A 21,879-nucleotide genomic window follows, 5' to 3' on the forward strand; every position below is an offset into this window, starting at 1 on the left:
GCCATGCATAAACTGTCTACAATTTCTCTCTGTCTTTCTCAACTGTCTACAATGTCTCTCTGTCTCTCTCTCTCTCTGTCCCCAGTTCCTCTCCTATGATCATTTCTATTTCCTGCCTGAATGATGTCCCGCAATTTCTCATGGGGAAGGACCGGAATGAGAGCTGGATTTGTAGTTCTGTTGCAGAAGTGGTGCCTAGGCTTTAGTCTTTGTGATTAGAAACATTGATTAAATGTCAATGTCTTGTTGTGTTCTCTATTGCATAGCCAACAAGTGAGAGATACTCAAATGATTTTTTTTTGCCCTCAATGCCTGCTTCAATAGATGTGCAGTAGCCACCAAGGCCAACAATGAGATTTCTAGGGCAAATAGCCGTGATTGGAAAGGATATCGGGGGAACCTGAGTTCAAGACATAATGTATGATCTTCTCATTTTCATGAACAAGTTGGCGTTTATTTAATATTGCAGACATTAAGCAGAGGATTGTGAGTTCAATTGATCAAATAGCCAAACTAACGTAATTATACACGTTCCACTGTCCACTTTGTAGCCCACTATGGAGCAATCAAGTCACTTCAAACTTTGCGCTGTGCTGCGTGCGCAGTACATTGTGTTCTATTTTGTTCAGTTCAGTTCACGCGTTCAGTGTGTTAACCAAAGCCTAGTATCAGATGACAGCTTCAGCTTTCTATGGTAACACGTAGAAGTCTGGAACATCAGACACGGTAAGAATGAATTTGTAATTAAAATAGACAGTTTGACATATGCTAGCTACTGAATGCACGTTGAATTGCATGGTTGGTACTGCTGTATCCAGCCAGCTAGCTAGCTATGAAAGCTAGTTACGCAGCCTGAAGTACTAAACGCTATAGTAAAGCCCAAGCTCATAAACAAATAATCCAATATACCTAGATAGAATTGACTTGTTGGTTGTTGATGTGTTCTATGATACCATATATTGTAAAAAATAAAATAATAAAATAACATGTTAACACTATCGTTAGCTAGGCTACGTAGCTTTGTTTAGCGATTGACAGTGGAGTTGGAATGCATGCATGATTTAACAATTAATGCATGGTTATACAATTGGTTACGGTAGCTAATTTAATCCCAGATGTTTGAAATTGAAGATGTGTTACCACACTGTATGTTTAAACACATTCAAACATCGAATTGATGATCAATCTCTGGGTTGAATAGTTTGTTATTTAGCTAAAGTCAAGTTAGTTTCGTTTGCGTACTTGCATCAGTTAAAGGGGAAATCCACATTTAGAAAATGCATACCTATCACTTTTTTTCTCACTGCAGGCATTTGCTTTAATTTTGTTTGAGAGGAAACCAAGCACCAAGGCTCCAGGCGTTTTTACCATGGCTGCTGGTGTAGGACCCAACAAAATAAGTTTACGGGAAGACCTGACTTGCGCTATATGTTGTGACCTATTCACGGAGCCCGTGATGCTGGGCTGTGCGCACCATTTTTGCAAAGCGTGCATCAGCAGGTACTGGAGGGGTACCCAGGGACCTGTTACCTGTCCCCAATGTCGAAAAGTGTTCAACACCAAACAGTTCCAGACCAACTACCTGGTGACTGCCATGGTGGATAAAGTTCGAGCCAGCACCTCTGACAGCTTTGTCCAAAAAATGGAGGTGAGTTTTACCTCTTGACACCCATTTGTGCTCCCAACTTAATTTGTTAAGTCCTCTGATTGTTTAGTACAGCTGTTCTATGTTCCATCCTGGTCTGTGATGAAGTGTTTATGGGTGCATCAAACAAATGGACTGTAAAATGTAGTAGAGGCAAATGACCTTTGAATTCTGAAAGTGAAGTTAAAGAAAAAGAAAAAAACATTAGCACTTTACGCCTTCAGTGCTACATTGTTTGATCAGTCAATGCAATCTTTGGGATATGACTGTGGAGTTGCACAAACCAAAGGTCACTTTCCTCTCCTTGTGTAAATTGTTTTGTTAGAGGTCATGAGTTCCAGCAACAGGAACAAGGAATGAATTTGTTTTGTCAGTAAAACTGAACAGCTGAGAGGGACTTGATCTTGCAATATATTATTACCTAGAAACAACTGAAAGACTCGCTGGAGGCCCATCGCCTGAGGAGGGAGGAGGCTATCAGCAGCATCCGCAGAGATGAAGACAAGATGGATGCCATAAAGGTACACTCCTCCTGTAGGACGGCTGCACTTAAAAGATAAGAGGGAGATACAGCATGTCTGTCCCTAATGGCTGTTTGTAGAATGTCCATCTCTATGGCCCGGGCCGTGTTTGCTAATATAAGTGTCATTTATATACGTGTTCACTGTGTCCTCCTGAGGGTGTGCAATCTCACTGCTGAGATGCACAGAACGACCCACATTCACAGCACCCATTCGAGGGCTTTGTATCTATGGAACTGTGAGCAAACACGACGAGGGAGGGGGGGGGGGGTACCTTTTCCCTCATGTCTTCATGTCCACCGTGTGTTGCTAGAGAGTCGGGGGGGAGCTGCAGGCGCGGGTGCAGGGGGAGTTCCTGGCTCTCCAGCAGCTCCTCCAGGACGAGGAGGCCCGCCTGCAGGAGCAGCTGAGGAGGGAGCAGGAGGAGGTTCTGGAGCAGCTGCAGCGCCACCTGGAGCTCCTCCAGAGCTCTGTTAAAGAGCTGGAGCACAACATCACCGTGCTGCAGCAGGCCGCTGCAGCCTCAGACCATAGCATGCTGATTGAGGTGAACGCTCATGGCATATGTAGCTTGTACACAGCTGGCACGTCAAAACACGATGTCAAGTTCAAAGTCAACGCCAGGATGTTTTCTTTGGGTCTCATTTACAGGGGCTAATCGGTTTTATTTTGTGTTGTGTTATACCTTGAGGTTGTTTATTCAGATTTAGTTATGATTTAACCTTTTTCTCAAATCTTTTCACCTGTTTTTTTTCCAGCTCCCACAGATAAGGTGAGTGTACAATATACAGAGCAGAGTGATTAAAACCTCCAGTGATTTTTTTTTTTAATCCTTACATTTAAATGATGTTCAGCATTATCCATGAATATGTAATTTGAGTCAAGTATGAATGACCTATGTATAATGAACATTTTCTTCTTTTTTGGCAGACCTCCAGTGCACGTAGCAAATGGGCCAGAGCTCGACATAAGTGCTTTCAGCAGCAAATATGTGGCCCCATTGCAGTACATCACATGGAGGAAAATGTTCACTTCTCTAAAGCCAGGTGACTCCCTATCCAACTTGCACCATGAAACGCTTCAGAAAGTCGCACCCAGCACATTATCTTAGTGTGTGTGTACTGTTTAGCAACAAGCATGAATGAATCATCAGGCTAATTACAGTAGTTTGATTGCGGAGTAGTGTGTGTGTGTGTGTGTGTGTGTGTGTGTGTGTGTGTGTGTGTGTGTGTGTGTGTGTATGTATATATATATATGTATATTACTATATTTTTACAGTTTTATTATTTGCTGTTCGTTTTTAAGGATGTGTGCTCACTCATTTTAAATATAATAATCTTCCCCTACAGGCCCTGCCCCAGTGACCTTTGACTCTGACACTGCCCACCCCAGTGTCCACATCTCCAGGGACAAAACCCTTGCAATAGAGTGTAATGTCATGGCACCTTACCCACTCAACCCCAAACGCTTCCTCCAGTGTGTCAACGTGCTGGCCTGCCAGGGCTTCCAGTCTGGGCGCCACTACTGGGAGGTGAGGGTCGGCAGCAATCCCAAGTGGGACCTGGGGCTGGCGTCAGAGGGGGTGAACCGGCAGACCCGGGTCAAGCTGAGCCCAGAGACCGGTTACTGGACCCTGCGGCTCCGCAACGGAGACGAGTATTGGGCTGGCACCCAGCCCTGGACCCGTCTGCAGCTCACTTGCGCCCCCCAGAGGATTGGAGTGTTCCTGGATTGCGAGGAAAGGAGAGTGTCCTTCTTCAATGCAGAGAACATGACTCTGCTGTACTCGTTCACCAATGGGCCCAGGGGCACAGCATTCCCATTCTTCAGCCCTTGCATCAGCAATACCCGCCAAACACCCCTGCCTATCCAGCTCCTCCACTTCCCTCCGGCCATTTTATCTGGCTAGGTCAGCTGATGTCAACCATGCCAGTTCTAAATCTGCATGACTGAGTGCACCTTGCCAAATGAGATTTTATGTAGGAGATTCTGCATTTGTATACCTAATCAGTGACTGAATTAAGTTGGCCAATGTTGTATTTGTTCATTAATATCATCGCCTATAATAATCTTGTAAATCTTTTTAAATTTATGTTTTGATTACGGAATTTGACCCTTGGGTGCCTTATCTCACTACAATCTTTTGTTTGATCAGTCCTTCTTCTCTTTAAATCAGGAAACGCACTTTATGCACGGTGTGTTCATTGTCTTGTTTGGTTCATTGGTTTGAGGTCACACATTCTGAAAAGTACGTACTTACTGTGTAGTTAACATAAAGAGAATCATAAATACTTAATACAAAAAAATGAATGATTACTCACTACTCACAAAAAAGAATCAATATTGCTGTAAGAAAATTAATGATAACTACCAACACAAGAATATTTTATACTTATGAAAATGTACTGTTTTTAAAGGTAATTTTAAGTTGTCAAAGCCAAATCTTTGTATCTTGCCAATGAGAATAAACAATAAACCAAATCACGTTTACCCATTAGCTGAACACTTTTGATTTGACATTTATTGAAAGCTAATGGAGAACCTGGTTTCAGTTGGAGATGCTGTTGAAGTAGGACATCTCATCAAAGTACAACACAAAACACAAATACATGTCATGCCACGGATGGAGCCAGAATGCTGTTCAGCTTGGCCAGCCTTGTGGGCTGAGACTGGCCTCTCCTGACGGTGCACCTGGAGTGGAAGTGTCCTGGATATGAGGCGTCACTCCCTGACACTTTAACTGCAAGGATGGTCCCTTAGTTATCTCCACAAACACAGCAGAGCGCCCCGCGTCCTGTTTCCTCCACCGGGGTTAGAGGTCACACAAACAGAATGACAGTGGGGATGCCTCCCGGCTGTTTAACTAGCCTCGGGGGTTGGGGGGGCTACGTCGGGCAGGATGGCACCCCCAGATCCCCTGCCGATAGGGTTCTACTGACCAACACTCTTGAGCAGGAACGCTGTTTTTACACATCAGGACCAGGCTCAGGTTGAATGGGTACATTCTTTAGTCTGTAGCACAGACGTATGGTCACCGGTCATTTTGGTTATCTTCTCTGCGGCCTTGCATTGATTAAACCCTGACAGTAGACTACAGTATACATAAATGTATGTGTGCTGAGTGAATTTCAATTCCGTTCAGCCAGGTCTAGCCAGGCTGCTACTGAGGCTGAAGTAAAGTGTTGTGTGTGCGGGAATTGCAATGAGTGAGTGGCATCTTTCCCATATCCTTCCTATGTTACTGCTTGTGGATGCGTAATGTGTTTCCTGACCCAGGATTGGGCCGGATAGACTAGTGGCACTTCAAGGCCGGGTCCTTGAGCCCTCTTCCCCAGGGTCCCTCTGAACCGGACAGCACAACCTTTCATCTCACAGAGCAGGGTTGATCGTGCAAGTAAATTATTGCTGATTGTACTTCCTACCAATCGATAAAAAGAATCTCGCCACTCACAGAGAATGACACTGTTATCGCTAGTCTGATGCTGTTATTTATGAAGTGTGTAAAAGAGGATTCTTGTTGTGATTGTGTGTGGAGGGTGTAGCTGAACCTCCTGGGCTGCAACTCTGGAAGGCTGCAGCTGTGGAGCTGTGTTTGGATGTCCCCGGAGCTCTGCAAGCTCTAGGGCTGAAGACCACAGAAACATTTTAATTACAACCATTCAATCCCAACATTGTGTCTGAGGGTCAGTAAGGTGGTTTGCCTCCAGGGTGCAGGGGGAACATGTTCCTACAAAAACACTGACATGTTCCCCCACAAGCTTCTTGTGCCTCACGGCTACGGCGTAAGCGATGCTTGTTTTTTCTACCCCCTCATTTTAACTCGACTTTTACTTTTGGCCTGCCTATGTGGCTCATGAAGTATAAACACATTAAACAGGGAACCGTGGATACACTGTGACTCTGGGTTATTCTATTAACAGCTGCTAACACAACCTGTTCACAGAGGAAGTGATAATCATCACTTTTTAATTAAGCTGTGTTTCCGAGGTAAAGAGCAACATCGGGGAGAACTGTATGCATGCAGTGTGCCTCCCAAATCTCAACATGAAAAACACAGTAATCATTAATTAGGTTTTGCCAGTTGATATAAACCTCAATTGTATATCATTAATTAGTTTTGTGGTTAATTATAGGCTCTGTAGCAAGCCATTCTTTAACTGGCTGAAAGAGTAACAGCCTGAGCCCTTGAAGTCAATACTTTGTTTAACAGAAAAGTAGTGTAGTTCTGTTTTGAGATGGATGAGTGAGGTCTTTTGATCCAGTAGGACCTGTATCACCACTGACTTCAAGATGTTGGCCACTCGTTGGCTGGAGCCCCCCACCAAAAAGGTTCATTAGCCCCCCAAAATATTGTTTATAATATTTTTTTTTAATGTTATAATAAAATAACATTTCTTCTGGGGGAACATGCACCCAGACCCCCCTAGTTTTGCTGGGTCACAGGAAAAAATTATAGGTTTTATCTAGGGGCTTAGCCTCCCCAAAAGTGGGAACCTGGATTCGCCCCTGGCCACTCGGTTCCTCTGGGTCCTGAGACCGGAGCCAAAGTAAATTGCAGTGAAGGTGGTGACTTTGAGGGACAGATGCAAAGACATTTGTACATGTTCTTCATTTACCACACTTTATCCAAGGGATGCACAAATAGTGCATATAGAAAGTATACATTTACAGCTCTGGGATTCCCATTGTATCTTCCACAACTTCACATTGTGTGTGTTTGTAAGTGTGTGTGGCAGTTTATATATACCTGCTTTCAGCGCCAGTGTGTTGGTTTACAGGAGAGCTCAAGTTATGAAACTTTCTCTAAATTTGATGTAAAAAAATGCTCACCAAGGATGTGTCAAATCTAACTGCACTTACCACTGCATCCTTCACTCTCTCTGGTGCTGGCTGAACATTCTTGGAAGGATACAAAGGAGGGTGCAGATGAGGTTAGGTAAACCCTGTCTGGTGTTTTTATTAGATATCTTCTATGTTTGAGTCTGTATCTGATAAGCCCTGAAGGATAACCACAGAGGCTTATTATGAGCAACAGCCATGCTGAGTACAACTGACACCTCTGCTCCTCTGTGAACTTCCTCTGAATATTTTCTGATGGGATTCATTGCAGATGGAGTTATTGTAAAGAAATAAACTTTTTTTCCATGTCATGATAATGACAGACATTTAACACATCCGAAGATAAGGCTTATTAGGGAGGACACTAAACTTTCCTGGCAGCCTTTCCGTTTCAATTTCACTTGTCTAGAAGGATGTGAATTTATTTTGTCCTATACCCGCCAAACTTACATGAAGGTTAAAGTTTAAACTCCTAAAATATGTGAGAGGGCATAAGACAAATACGTTTAAAGAGCAACAGGAGATCACAGTGCTCGATGGACGAGTGGAGAAATTAGATATTTACACCAGGAAGGAAATTTGTCATGGGTGTTAAGCGATTCTTCCAATGCGACTGGAAGCATGCCTATTTTATGAACGAGAAGGGTGGGTATGTGTGCGCCCCAGTCACGAGCAAGGGAAAGGGAAATCATTGTAAATCTATTCAGACCTTTATGCATCCTTTCCACACGAAAAGTGTGTAGCTCTTCTCTTACACATCTCGCACATCCTCTTTTCTGTTCTGAGACACGCGGTTTTTCCAGAGGTTAGTTCACCTGAGAGTTTCCATTCACGGAGTTAACTTTACCCCTTCTTTGCTGTTCCTAGACTAATCAGCACCAACAACTAGAGTTAGTTATTAAATATCGGATAACTTCGAGGACTGGAGATTGGAAATGAAGAGAGATTTAACGTTTTTCTGTCGGATTTGGATTGTGTTCGCTTATGCTTCAGGTGAGAGATAAGACTTTATTTACCTAAAAGTTTTTGGACCATAGCAACAGGGTTTTCAGGGAAGGTGGTGTCGTGGGCTTTCAGATGCAGTTTATGTGTATCTATTTTTCCCAACGGTCATGCAAATTTGATACGTATAATTAAGCCACAAAGTACAACCGTCTAAGCTACTTTAGATAATGTAATTTTGTATTTTTTATAAATAAATCGGGTTTAATTAATTGGTTGCAGTTGTCTGGGTGCTAGCGGACTAATTAGCATCTGATGGTTGCAAATAGGTCATTACTTTAACACAACAAATTCACTATTTTTAAAATATTAGTAAAAAAAAAATATATATATTAATCCTTGATCCGTGTCGCTTTTGTTTTGAACACACAACTGTCCGTGTACTTTAAGATGCAAAAAAAAATATAACATTTCCAAAAGGTTTATGGCAATGTGTGATTAATTATTGATTCAAATGAATTGACTAACGGTTGCCTCTTAGGCCATTTGTGTGATGGTCTCTGCGGAGAAAGGTGAATTGATTTGACACATAATGGCTTCGATGTTATTTGCAGCGCACCGTTAGTCACTAGGGGGAGGTCGCCCATCCTGTTTTTCATCTTGAGTTTAGTGGCCAGCAGATTATGGACGGTTGAAAAGTAATCACTAAGGGAACAGTTTATCGTTTTAATGTTAATATTCAACCAATCAATATCTTCAAATTCCACCCAAACTATGTATTCATTGCAGAAACAGCCAGGACAAATGTTCTCTAGTTGGATTTAATGACAACGGATCTGTCCTAAGATTTTGCTCTGCAGGAACTCATTGGGCCTGTATTAGTCAATTGAATACTTATCCAAATCAGCAGTTAAAATTTACAACCATAGCCAAGCAGGAAGATATGAGTTGACCCAGTTTAAAGTTTTGCCCAAAAATTGAACATGCAGGTCGGAGGCAGAGAGTTATCCATCACTGATTGCTGCTGAACAGCTGCTTACAAAGAACAGGGAATACTTTGTGAGGGAAAACGGCCATATGGTTACCCAAATCATCCCTCCAGAGATTCTTACACTCTTTTTCCTTTCATATGCGTACGCAAGCTGTCGGCTGATTTGATTGCTTTTGAGAAATGGATGGACAATGTGACTGGGCCCCTGCCTTGATATGTAATGCACAAGCTGTTCCACTGGAAGTGTGTAAGGTCAGAACAGCCTGTTGTTCACTCGCTTTACTTGAAAATGCTCCTCCGGAGTGTTCCCAATCTTATAGTCTTTCACTGTCATTAGGGCAGAAGGATAGGATGATGGACAAACAAAAACCTGGCAGTCCAAGGACTGCTTTCTATTCTTAGAGGCCTGGACATCACTGTTTGTTATTACTCAAGGTTTCACCTTAATTAAACCATGATGATGTTGGACATTACTTTGATTTATCGCATCATTTGAACAGCCTCACTCCGAGTGCCTTGCCTCTAGTATCTCACCAGCGTTCCTGGCATGTTTGGTGTAATCCTATGATTTCAGAATATGCAAGGCCAGTTTGCTTTGTGCCCTGGGAGCGGTGTTCATATCACTGCTAGCCTGGTGTTTTCTGTATGCATACTTCTGCTTGATCAGATCATCCCAGAAATCCGACTCTCAAGATTGGGTATTATTCCAGCCATCCGTCTTAGGCATTAGGTTTGTTTTAGCCTTTAACAACAGCCTCCCTATTCTCAGCACTGCTCTGAAGAATTCACCTCTATGCTCCTCTGACAGAGCTCTCTCAGAACCTCGCAGGCTGTCCTCCAGTATCTGGTTTAGTCAGCTGGGAGGTTCTCTGAGGAGAGTGGAATGCTTCTATTCCGTGTGGGAAGCCCTCAACAATAAGCTCCAATGAAAAGAGAATGTGTCGGTTGCCGTGCCTCCCTCACTCATCGCAGGTGCGTGAGAGCAGGGCGCTCGAGGGTGGAGGAGAGCCCTCCGCTTCTACAGAATACCCGTCAACGGTTGCTAGATACACGCGGCCCGACACCCCTGGAGGGGGTTGGGGAGAAAAGATGGGTTCTTTCAATATGAAGGATAACCAGCAGCTTCTGGAAAACTCTGATATGTGTCTGTGTTTGATATGTGCACTAATGAGAAGCACATGGTGTGGCTCCTCACTGTTTCTCCGACCTCTGCCCTGTCTCCTCCTCTGCTGTGACAGGATTGGTTTGATGGACCCCCCTTTTTGCCCCACCCTACAATAACAGTCAATTAGCAGCTCCTTAGTAAAGAGTGGTTATTGTAGCTCATTATAAAAGGTAATGAACCTCTGATCCTGGACTCTGACTGTTGGCCGTGATGGAAAACCTTAATGATAAACGGGAATTAAGGCTGGCAAGCATCTTTACCACAGTGTCTCTCTCTGGTTTGCAGAGTGAGGATCAAACATTATGTGGTATGAGGCTGATATTTCACAGTGATGACAGATTCAACATGAATCTCGCTGGGTGAACATTCAACACAGACTAAAATCTCCATGGTCAACCAGGTAAATCGGTCTTGAGTCAGTTTCCTTGGCGTGTCTCTTCCTGAAGTCGCAGTGTTTCATATTAGGCTGGTGGAAGTACAGAGCCTGGAACACTGGTGGACTTTAATGATGTTGAACTTTGTTTGGACCCCAGAATACATTTTCCTCAAATGAGCAAAGAGTGGGCTGTGTGCTGGATGGTTTCAAATCCGTAAGCACTTTTCTCTAAGTGGTAAACCAATGTGTTTGTTAGTGTCATCCATAATTAACTCAAACACTCAAACTGCAGATGGAATTTGATAGTTTTCGGTCTATGCACGTATACATGTATATCTTTACTGAGGTGGATGTGTTGAGAAAATTCCTATCTAATATTTAGTTTGTCTGTCAACAAATTGAAGATAAAAACGGTCAAAGATGTGTGGTGCTTTGTTACGAGGGAGTAAACGTTTCTGACATCAATTATTAACTGTGCCAAGTTGTGAATGATTGGGGCGAGTGCTTGAGGAAGCTAGACCTGCCAGCAAAGTGCACTGGCAGAAGGGTCCAACCGTGCTCAACGTCTGTGCTACGTTGAAGCACTGCTCATTGTTTGTAAGCTGCACCTGCACATATTAAAGGAAAATTGCATTTAGCTTTTCATGGCCTGCGTTTCTGACCCCTATCCTCATTTAAAGGCAGAAACCGAATCCCGGAGCAGGCAGCATGATCTCAGATCCCACAGCACTCAGAGAATCCTGTGTTGCTTAGGAACAAGCATCATTTTGGAACACTTATCAGTTTAAGGAGAGCGATCATCGCCATTATGGTTCAACTGCTATCTGCTCCCAGGCGGCAGGCCTTATGGTTTTTGATTGGCTAGCAAGTTCAAGCCTTCATTGCTCAGTGATTTCTCTTAGACTGTCGCTGACACGGTCGCTCCAGGTTCATGGGAAAGAGAGCGTTGGCCTGGCCTGAGGAAATTGGCAGTTTCCCACCTTTGGTCTTAAACGCCCATTCTCTGACCCGGCCCACTCCCCACTGCTGGCCTTGTTTTCTCTGCGTGGCGACTTGAGCCTCTGTGTTTATTTAGCTCCCTGGGACGTCTGACTCAGACGGAGAGACTTGTTTATGGGCCGCATCACTTCCAATTACGTAACAGGACCTGTAGAAGGGATCCTCAAAGCCTGGCTCGCAGACCGCTCGCTGCTCTCCTCCAAGCACAGAGGGTCAGGGCCAAGCCACCAGATACCTGCTGCTGCTCAGATCCGTGCAAATATTTTCCATGTTTCCTGACAGAGGCACAAGTCGGCGACGCAGAGAAGACGGCGTTGGCCGGAATGAGTTTGTTTCTCTTCCCAGCACGGAAAATGATTTCTCAGTGATAGAAATGATGACACGTAAAAAAAAAGAAAATGCTGCGGCGTAGAGGAAGTGGCAGAGGTGTCTGGTGTTCCGCTGAGGCAGGTACAGGAAGATGTAGTCAGGGACGGGGGGATGGGACACAGGAAACCTGCCCAGATGGACATCAGCCCCCCCCCCCCCCCCCCATATCCTTGTGTCACACCCCTCCTCTGGCAGGATGTGGGAGGGTTCTGCATGGACAGACATGGCTGCAGTGCAGGACTGGGACGCCGGAGATGTCACCTCTCAACCCACACAGAACCACAATGAAATCAAAGCCTGTCAGGCAGCCAGGCAGCCGCCTGCTCGCTCCGGCCTTGAACGCAGATGACAGAGGAAGTGGACTTTAATGCTTTTTTAGGTAGAGTGAAATGGGGGATGAAAGGCACATGGAGAGAGAGAGAGAGAGGGGGTGGGGAAGGAGTGAGAAGAGACTGAAAAACTGTCTGTGCGAGAGGAAGAGAGACGAAGCATTGAGAAAGCGTGAGACGGGGAGAGAGCTGGTGAGGGAATGTCTTCTCTGTCAGGTCGCCGTCTGTAGGTGTTGCCAGTGTCCATCGAAGGAAGTAGAGGGGGGTTGCTGACTCCACAACCAAGGGAGCAGGTCTGTTCTGTGGCCTGCATGCCCTCCTGGCCGGCCTCCCAGCCCCAACTGCACACAATGGCCTATTTCAGAGTCTCCAGGCAGACTGACCCTGGCCCCAGGCCCACACACTGTGACATTGTAGTGATAATGTGATAATGCTGCATGAAGATTTAAATTTGTTGTTATTCGAAAGAGTTTAGTTGAATTGACACAGCTTTTCTTAAAATTACAATGGCCCATGTGGATTTGTACAATTTGTGAATAGCATGTAGAATCCTCTACTAATTCAATATAGGTATAGCTGGCTGAAAATGAGAACGGCCCCTGTTTGTTTTTGGCATCTTGAGGCTGCCACTGATGTGGCTAGCTGAGTGTAGCAAAGCGAAATTCAACAGCAGAGACTTTTCAGTCCATCTTTATTGGGTCAAATGCCCCTTGCACACTAAAACCCTGACCTCTCATGTAACAGCCCTGTAAAAAGAAGCACTGATTGATGCTGATGGCGGATTCAACCACTCACGTAAAGCTCAAAGAAAGCCAGGACCAAGCTCAGGGGTTAGGCCTTGATGACATACAAATGAAGTCTTTGTGTTCACTTAAAATCAGGTGGTTTATGAGAAGCGTGAATGTATTTGTGTGTATTTGAGGGGCCTTAAAACTGCGGTAATGTCTACACTGCTAAACTGGGACTCGTAGAAAGCATATGATTTGTTGATATGAAGCTTCCCTCCTTCCTGTGTCTGTGATGTGACTGATCAGAGACAAAACTACAGAGAAACAAGAAAGCCCTAACAGCAACACCTCTCCCTCTGTCCATGAAAGAAGGAAGCAGAGAGTGAAAAAAAGCCATCAAGAAAACAGGAAATTTCTCGGGGATTAAAAAAAAGAAGACTTTCTGCGCCCAAAACCTTTTAATGTCTCCTCCCATGTAGCTTATGTGGAGCAAATCCTTTCACTTCACGCCTACCTTTGATGCTCCAATGCCGTGTCTATCTGCCCCTCTGTCACAGAGAAACTCACTTTGGTTATGTGTCATAAAGCCTGTGTCGTCCAGGCCTGTCTCACTAGTCCGGCTCTGTGATTTATCTGCAGTCTGCCTGGGTGCCTCTGTGGTTGGATGGGCCGGGCAGCAGGACCCCTGGTGCTCCTGACAGAGACTAATGCATGTTGTTGAAGCTCCGGAGCTCAGACGTCAAACCCACATGTGTACGTTACAGTTGGAGAGCAAGAACAATGGAGGATTAAAGCACAATCCAAAGTGGCATGCTTCAATGGTTTAACGGTGGTTTGAAGAATTACTTTTTATGTTACAGCCGGCGTGCAGCGATTCTAGGTTTAGTTGGAGAGTCACGTGAGTTCCACGACTCCTTTTTTGTGAGAAAAGGAGTTGAATGGAATATCTTCAGTCAGAAATATGTCACAGCACGCATGTTGACATATTTCTGTAGACAGATGGGCACAAACATCCTTTTAATGTTACTCTTGGAGCCAGGTGTTTGTGGGACCCACCGCAGAGAGCGGAGAATGCACATACTACGCTCTGAACAGATACAATCAGGGCTATACAATCCAGTCACACCACCTTGTCCATGCATCCACGCATCCAGAAACACAAGGGAGAAACCAGCCAAGAACTTCATGTCTCATCGCTAGATACATTACAGTAGACTAAGTTCTGAGTGCAGGAGTGAGTTTCATTGCTTTAATCATAATTGTATTTCACTCCTGTATTTATAATTTTGCCTCCCTTTTGTCATGACTGTTTAAAACTAACAGGATCGCCTTGAGGGATATGTTTAGTTTGTCCACAAAAAGCTGTATGTGTATATGGCAGCAAGACCCAGCTGGTGCTGAGGCTGGGGACATAGACAGTGTGTGTGTGAGAGTTAAGGAGAGAGTGTGTGTGAGAGAGCGGGAAAGAGAGAGAGTGCAATTATTTCTATAGAGAGAATGGGCTTTCACAACAATGGAGCAATCACATTTCTCCAGAGCAATGCACTGTGCCATAGAATTTACTAGGCTATGCTCCATGAATGGTCTCTGTACGATGAAACCGTGTCGTACGGACAGTCCTGCCAATCCGTAGTTCACTGTAAGAACTGATATCAGGCCAGAATTTGTGAAAATCTAGTGTGTTTACATGAATTCAATTTAATGGTATTTTCACGGTTGTACAAAGCTGTATATGTAAACAGTGAAGCTATTTCAGAAAAGTCACCATGCCATGTGTGTACTGCACTTCAGCCATAAGATGTAAACGCTAAACCTGTTTTTTTAGATGAGAAAGACACAGCCTGTTGTTCTCTGTTTTTATGAGGCCAGCAAAGTGTTTTAACGTTCAGAGCACTGAGTTTTCCGCCCACCCCTGACCTAGTGGGACAGTCGTGGATCTGTTTCAGTACAGGACAGGGAACCAGAAACAAACTCTGTTTACACCACTTTTAATTACATGAAGAGGGAGAGAGAAGAGGACCTTAGGTGCTATGTTTTATCTTTTCAGATTAAAAGGGAGAATGTTGCTCTTGTCTACACAAACACAAACTCACCTCGAGCCCTGGCTTATCAAGATAGCTACCACTGGAATGCATGGGAACTGAGGGGAACCAGTCCAAACTGTTTCTCTAGCTCCTACTCAGGGCTCCGGCACCTCAGTTATAGTGAACTGGCAAACAAGCCTGTCACAGTCAATTTGAAAGTGTTAATTTAACTCAAGTAGTATTTATTATGATGAGAATGGACCTATATAAACACTCAATGAGTAAAATGAACACTGCTGGAGAAAATCTTTAACAAATTTGTGTGTGAGCTTCCATTCATGTCAAGAAACTGTTGGAAACAATTGGAACATTTATGTTAACCGCTTAATTGCAGTCCGGCTTGTAGTGTTCCCACAACCCTATACATTTATAGTTGTAATTTACTGACAAGTTTCCAAAAAACCTACTGAGTTTGTCTCAACCGTTGTGCTGATGCAGACATGTTGTGTAGTGGTGCATTCAAAGCCAACTCTAGCACTGGGACTGCTCCTGTATGCTAAAACACACAACTACATGTGCTGACTGAAAACTGGCTGAGCGCAAAGCTCTGGAAGCGTGCCTGATTCTGAACGTTCTGTTTGAGGTGTTTTGGAATCTCAAGGGGTTTGTGTGTGTAATGCTGCCACCCTAGTCAGACAGATTTATGGCTCTCTTAAACGTTCCTGAAAGATAACGTTTGGAACAATGCACATCTCTCTCCGTCGTGAAACTCCTGTTCAAGGAGTGTGAGTATGATAACTGCAAAACACAATATCTGCAGGTCTGAAGCTGGAAATGGGATCACTTTTTGGCAGGGGCTGGGTGGTTGCGTGTACGTAAATTTTAAGACATTTGTGGTTTTCATTTTATATTAGGTAGAGCTATATATCTAACCGACAGCCTGACAGCATCTCTCCTCACATGACCACTCCCAAATACGAAGACCTCTGGCAGTTTGGAGACAAATGGTATAGCATACATATGGAATATATTGACATCTGGCATCCACCTCCAACTATGTCACATGCCAGGTGAGGAGAGGAAGGGAGAGGAAATGAGAGGAGAAGAGAGGGAGGGGAAAGGAGATGAGAGGAAGGGAGGAGAAGGGAGAGGTCTCAGAACCACATGATGTCACACACTAAAGGACCTGTGGAGGGACAACCAGTTTTGCATCACCCCCACACCCCTTTGGCTTTACATTTACATTTAGTCATTTAGCAGACGCTCTTATCCAGAGCGACTTACAGTGAGTACAGGGACAATCCTCCCGAGGCAAGTAGGGTGAAGTGCCTTGCCCAAGGACACAACGTCATTTGGCACAGCGGGGAATCGATCCGGCAACCTTCTGATTACTAGCCCGAGTCCCTCACCGCTCAGCCATCTGACTCACAACTGGCTGGTCTACGGGAGCCATCAGGGTTCCTCAGATCACAGAGGAAAATCTTTGGGAGAATGTGTGATGGAACTGCTTGCTTCACTCTGGTGTGACATCACGTAACGTACGTCTCCTGTTCTATACTTGGATCAAGTCAGACAATTAGTAGCACACTCTGTTGTGGGTCGGCACAATCTAAAAAAGGTAAAAGATGTCTGTCTCCTGTGTTTGATACCATGACTTCCCCCGTGAAGAATTCTCTAGCACCTCTCTATCCCTGTCATTGCCCCTTAGGGGCTTGGTATGTCTTTGACATTCGAGAAGGATTTAAAATGTTGCAGTCTGTCAGGGTTTAGATGTGTGGAAAAAGCTACTGTCTCCTAACTGAGTGTCAGGCAGGCAGCTGTTTGTGGTCTTTAGCAAGCTCCACCACCACAGAACCTGCACTCTACGCTCCACTCCTGCTGAATTCCATTCTGTCAGTAGAAGAGAGCTTGATCACATTCCATACATATCCCTGGCTTCTCACAGGCTTGCTCTGTGATTTCCCAGATACTGTCTCTGCAGCTGCCAACTCCCCATAGATTAACCTCTGATGAGAGACTGCTATTTGGTTGGTCCATCGCTGAATCATCCGCTTTCATTGTACTCTTAGAGATGATATAGAGTAATATGTGTGTTTTTGCAAGATGATTGAGAGTTTGCTTTGTGGACTGCCCGCCTGCAATGATGGCGTGTTGAATCAGCCAGGTCAGGGGTCCACTCTGGTCAGGGGAGACCTTGAGGGAGTGGGTGTTAGGACAAGGGGAAGGAGGGAGGCCCCCAGTGGCCTTGGGATGGGCGGGAGGGGCGGGGGGGGGGGGGTGTACCTCAGCTCGGCATTGAGAGGAATTCTGTTGTTTCCCTCTTTCAGACAGGGCAGGAAATGGGCTGTTCTAGAAATAGAGGAGGTGTGAGCCATGGTGGTGGGAGTTCCTCCCTCACTGTCCCCCACAGACCCTCACAAGCCCTCTGCATGTTTATCTAACAGGGCCCCGTGACCACACAACACAGGGAGCCCTAGTCCAGTACAGGCAGGCTGACAGGCAGACTTCCAGACTGACTGACAAACTGACTGACAAAGGCAGATTGACAGGCAGGCCTGTGTGAGCGGAGAGCAGAGTGGTTCTGTGAGAGCGGATGCAGGAACAGCCTGCTGTTAGAGGCAGCTGGGATTCTTTCATGAGCCGCCCCCGTCTTCCTGCCTCCACCTAGCCACCCTGTGTCCTCATAGTCACCCTGCCTCCACCCTGCCTCCACCCAGCCACCCTGTGTCCTACTAGTCACCCTGCCTCCACCTAGCCGCCCTGTCTCCACCCAGTCTCCACCCTGCCTCCACCTAGCCACCCTGTCTCCACCCTGCCTCCACCTAGCCACCCAGTCTCCCTGCCTTCCCCTAGTTTTCCTGCCTCCACCAACCTCTGTTTGTTTCCATCAGTAAGAAGATACCAGACATCCCCACACTGCCTTCATCCAGTCTCTTTTGTAAGGAATGGTTTTAAAAGATCATAACCATGATTAAAAGAGAGTAGTGGGTTTCATAATGTTTGGTTTTGTGGCGTTCTTCTGAAAAGCTCAACTAATGTGTTTGTGTGATATCTCATTTCTGGAATCACAGGCTCCGTATTTTCATGGCGCGCTGGTTCAGGGTGTTATTAGTGCCATAAATCAGTCACACAAAGGAGCTAGATGTGAACAGCTAAGGGCACCTCAAACAAGCTGGACAACCAAACTTTTCTCCAAGCCTCACCATAACCCATATGACCACTTCTACAAAGCCAGGCCCTACAAAGCAGCCTCACGCATACCTTCAGCATCGTTGTAACTGGACTGGAGCTGGGTTTGGATGTTACAAGGTTCCCCAGACTCAGCCTGCCAATCTCTCGCCACTATCCTTCCTTGTAAACATGTACATTGCTGAGCATGAAATATTTACAGAGCGTTGGCCATGTTGTATTGTGCTCTTGAAGCAGCAGGATGCCAGAGAGGAATGTTCTCTGGACGGAGGGCGACATCGTCCAGAGAGTCAGGTTTGTATTGGCGTGAGGTCATGGATGATGGTTGTGAAATAAGGCTTGTTTGTGCTGCTGGTCAGAGGGATGGATACAATGGGAGTGTGTGTGAGTGGGTGAGTGTGTGCATGGAAAACAAATGAAGATCATTTTTGGACACCAGTCAAGCTTTTTCATTGGTGATGAGCTTATTACATTTCTGGGGCAGTAAATCAAGATTATGGCTCTATTGTTATGGGTTCTATAGTCCTGAAACTGCAATTCAACTAAATTGCTTTAGAATTTTTCTACAAACAATGATTAAATTGATCAAATTATACCCCTGAAATTGTTTTTGCTCCACTAGGGCAATTTACGATAAGGTAATGCATGTTACTTGTGTCTTTGTTACCCTGAGAAGAGTCATCTGAGGGTGATTTAAAGAACTCCATACTGCAAGACTGGGTGTCCGTCTCTATGGATACCCAGGCGTATATCATGGATCCAGGTTTATATAGGAATGAGTGAGGGTGCTTGAACAGGCTGGCGAGTGATAATCCAGATCCGTCCACCCCCACCGTCCCTCAGAAGCTGGAATGAATTTGACAGCTGTTTGGTTCTGACTGGCTGTTGTAGGACGACAGCGTTGCCATTCACAAACCCTGCCGTGATTGGTCTGCATTCTCCAGACCAATGCTCTCCTGCAGATTGCCTTACAGTGGGTAAACGTAATGAATAACATTGGATGGTGTGCTTTGCTGTCTCATTAGATTTCAGGTTGATGTGATGGTAGATGGGTTTGACAGCGTCTAACAGCGGTGCTATCAAACCCTCCGGGCCCAGAAACAGTTATTAGTCTTTGAAATGTGATTCTGTGCGAGTCTAATACAAGCCCTCTGTTTGGTCCCTTCAGGTCTGGTGATTGGATACTCTATGACTCCGCCTATTCTTGACAAGCCCAGAGACGACGTTGTGATTCACGCCCAGGAAACACTGACTATTACATGCAGGTGATGTACGCTCTGTGTGTGTGTGTGTGTGTGTGTGTGTGTGTGTGTGTGTGTGTGTGTGAGGGAGAGACGGAGAGAGGGAGAGATGGAGAGATGGAGAGAGGGAGAGAGGGAGAAGGAGAGAGAATGAGAGGGAGGGAGAGAGGGAAAGGGGGGGAAAGACAGAGAGGCTGTGAGACTGAGCAAGTACAGTGCACACTGTGAAAAACAAAGCAATAATATTGACTTAAACTCCAATATATGATATCACCCACAGGTCATCACAGTTTTGAGATTGCTGGAATGTATTATTCAAGTAAAGCCTGGAATGCAGTAAATCACATTTCTCCAAGTTTCAATTTTGCAGTGATTTGCATTGTACAATTTGAACTTCCCAGCTTCTGCGCCCACTCACAGGAGAATCGGTCTGACATACCAACCCAACAACAGTGGTAACAACAGCTATGTCCTAGGGTGATGGTCAGAGGCCAATGTGCCAAATGTCTCTCCTAAAACACAGCCAGCAATGTTCTAATCCAGATAGACCAATTTATATTGATCTTTTTATATTTATCCTCACAACATCTTGCCCGCTACAGCAAGCCCAGCCTGTGCTATACAAAATGTTTCTCTGCGGTAGCAAGAAGCATGTCTTTGGAAAGCTGATGATATTGTTGGCTGCTTCAGTGTAATTCATGAATAGAAGTGTGCATTTTCAAACCTCATATGGCCAGCTTTCAAACCAAGCTCTGTGGTTCGCAACCTTGTTAAGCAGGAAATCAGGTTTATTTCCGTCATTTGGTCTTCGCCAATGTGCAATGGGATAGATAGGCCCTATTCATTGGGGATTTTAAATAGGCAAATCTATCAGTTGTTCCCGTCTTGGAAAAAAGTCCATTCCCGCCGGTTCTTTGTGGCCTTCCCAGCAGATGTGAACATTTGTAGTCTGTGGAGGTACGGTGAGCCAGCATAGCTATCATTTCTCAGCTCTCCGTAATGGTTTTACTCAATCTCATTCATATGGCCCCTAGTATATTGTGTCCCCCATAACTGAGTTTGTTTGACAAAGCACACAGGAGGTGTGTGGAGTACTGGACGTGATAAACAGTCAATACAGACACACACATAACCTTACACAAGCACACACAAACTCACAGAAGTATTCTCACACACACTTAAACCCAAAACACACTCACCAAACTTTTTTTTCTCCTTCCAAATCGTCCCTTTGCTTACCTTCGTCTCACTGAGCTGAGTTGACGAATGACCTGTGCCTCCGTGCGGCCTCTACAGGGGGCAGCGTACGCTGACGTGGGCCTGGCCTGAGCACACTCTGGTGGGGCAGGAGCTGACGGACCGCCAGGCTCAGCTGGCGCCCACCGGGGCCCCCGGGCAGCGAGCCATCTGGGTGAAGGAGTGCCGGGGGGAGCCCGGGAGACCGTACTGCAAGACCCTGGTCTTGAGCGGCGCCAGGGTCAATGACACCGGCTACTTCCGCTGCTACTACCGGGACATCAAGGCCATCATCGATGGCACCACCGCGGTCAGTGTCTATGTGTTCGTGAGCGGTAAGTCCAGTTCATATAGAAGGGGCTTCACAGACTGTAGTGAATTTATGTGTCTCAGAGTTTCCAGAAAACAATGTAGGAAGTGGCGCAGGCCAGAATTGAACCTGGGGCCCCTGCGGTGAGGCCTCAGTCCATGTGGTTTGTGGTCTACCCCGTGAGCCACAGGGGCGCCCCCAGTCCTGTTATGGTGTCCTGACTTGACCAGTTCCACTCGGCTGGTCAGGCAGTCTTCCTCTGCTTTCTCTTCTTCAGGATCTACACGCTGATTACAGACACCAGATCTAGTGTTCACAAAGCAAACCTCAAAATATTAGGCATCTGTGTTGTTGACTTGGTGCTTGAAGCTGGTCGGAGTTAAGGCTCCTAATGATGAATAAATGTAAGATTCAAGATGTAATAAAGCAGGACATTATACCAGCGTCCCCGCTGAGATTACAAATATGTCACAATAAATCACCTCTAACTCGTTTTCAGGACCCTAGGCCGGCGAGGCCAATCTCAGCTCCATCCATCTTCAGGGGACAGCATTTGTAGTCCACACAGGCGCTGATAATCTCTGAACTAGGGTACAAATAACTGCAGCCTTTCTCATACTCTCTCAGTGACGCTCAATTCATGTTCCAATAACTCCCATCAAGCTGAGAGATCTTTAGTCGGGTTGGTTTGTCACGAAGGGAGATGCCGTCTGCTTCTCCAACCAAACCTGCCTCCAGGGCTAACCTTGTTCATTTCTCTCTCTGCTGGGGAGGGATGTGTGGAAGGATGGAAGGAGGGAGGGTGAAGGAGAGTGGGTAGAGAGCAAGGGATTACAAGGGAGAGTGGGAGGATGAAAGGGCGAGAAAGAAGAGACAGGGTGAAGGAGGGAGGGTAAGGGAGGCTGGGTGAGAGAGCGTGAGAACGTGTCATGGAGGGTGATTGTCACGTAGGTAAATCCCTTGACCAGTCCAGTC

General features: G+C 45.5%; 2 protein-coding genes across 4 annotated transcripts in view; both read left to right on the forward strand.

The window, feature by feature from the left end:
- The first annotated feature begins 573 nt into the window (after positions 1-573).
- trim105 (tripartite motif containing 105) lies at positions 574-4,663 on the forward strand. Its single transcript, XM_047032140.1, has 7 exons — positions 574-726; positions 1,310-1,648; positions 2,071-2,166; positions 2,480-2,713; positions 2,925-2,938; positions 3,097-3,212; positions 3,516-4,663. Exons 2-7 carry the CDS (start codon positions 1,370-1,372, stop codon positions 4,073-4,075), a joined length of 1,299 nt encoding a protein of 432 aa, XP_046888096.1. The 5' UTR covers positions 574-726; positions 1,310-1,369; the 3' UTR covers positions 4,076-4,663.
- A 2,973-nt stretch (positions 4,664-7,636) lies between these two features.
- flt4 (fms related receptor tyrosine kinase 4) overlaps positions 7,637-21,879 on the forward strand; it is a 28,768-nt gene continuing 14,525 nt past the window's right edge. For all 3 annotated transcript variants that reach the window (XM_047031847.1, XM_047031935.1, XM_047032013.1), the window contains exons 1-3: positions 7,637-7,998; positions 19,286-19,382; positions 20,655-20,929. In XM_047031847.1, the coding sequence (XP_046887803.1) occupies positions 7,941-7,998; positions 19,286-19,382; positions 20,655-20,929 (430 nt within the window). In that variant the 5' untranslated portion in view covers positions 7,637-7,940. The remainder of the gene's footprint in view (positions 7,999-19,285; positions 19,383-20,654; positions 20,930-21,879) is intronic.

Source organism: Hypomesus transpacificus, chromosome 1 (genome assembly GCF_021917145.1).
Source record: "Hypomesus transpacificus isolate Combined female chromosome 1, fHypTra1, whole genome shotgun sequence".
In the NCBI taxonomy this organism is placed as follows: domain Eukaryota; kingdom Metazoa; phylum Chordata; class Actinopteri; order Osmeriformes; family Osmeridae; genus Hypomesus; species Hypomesus transpacificus.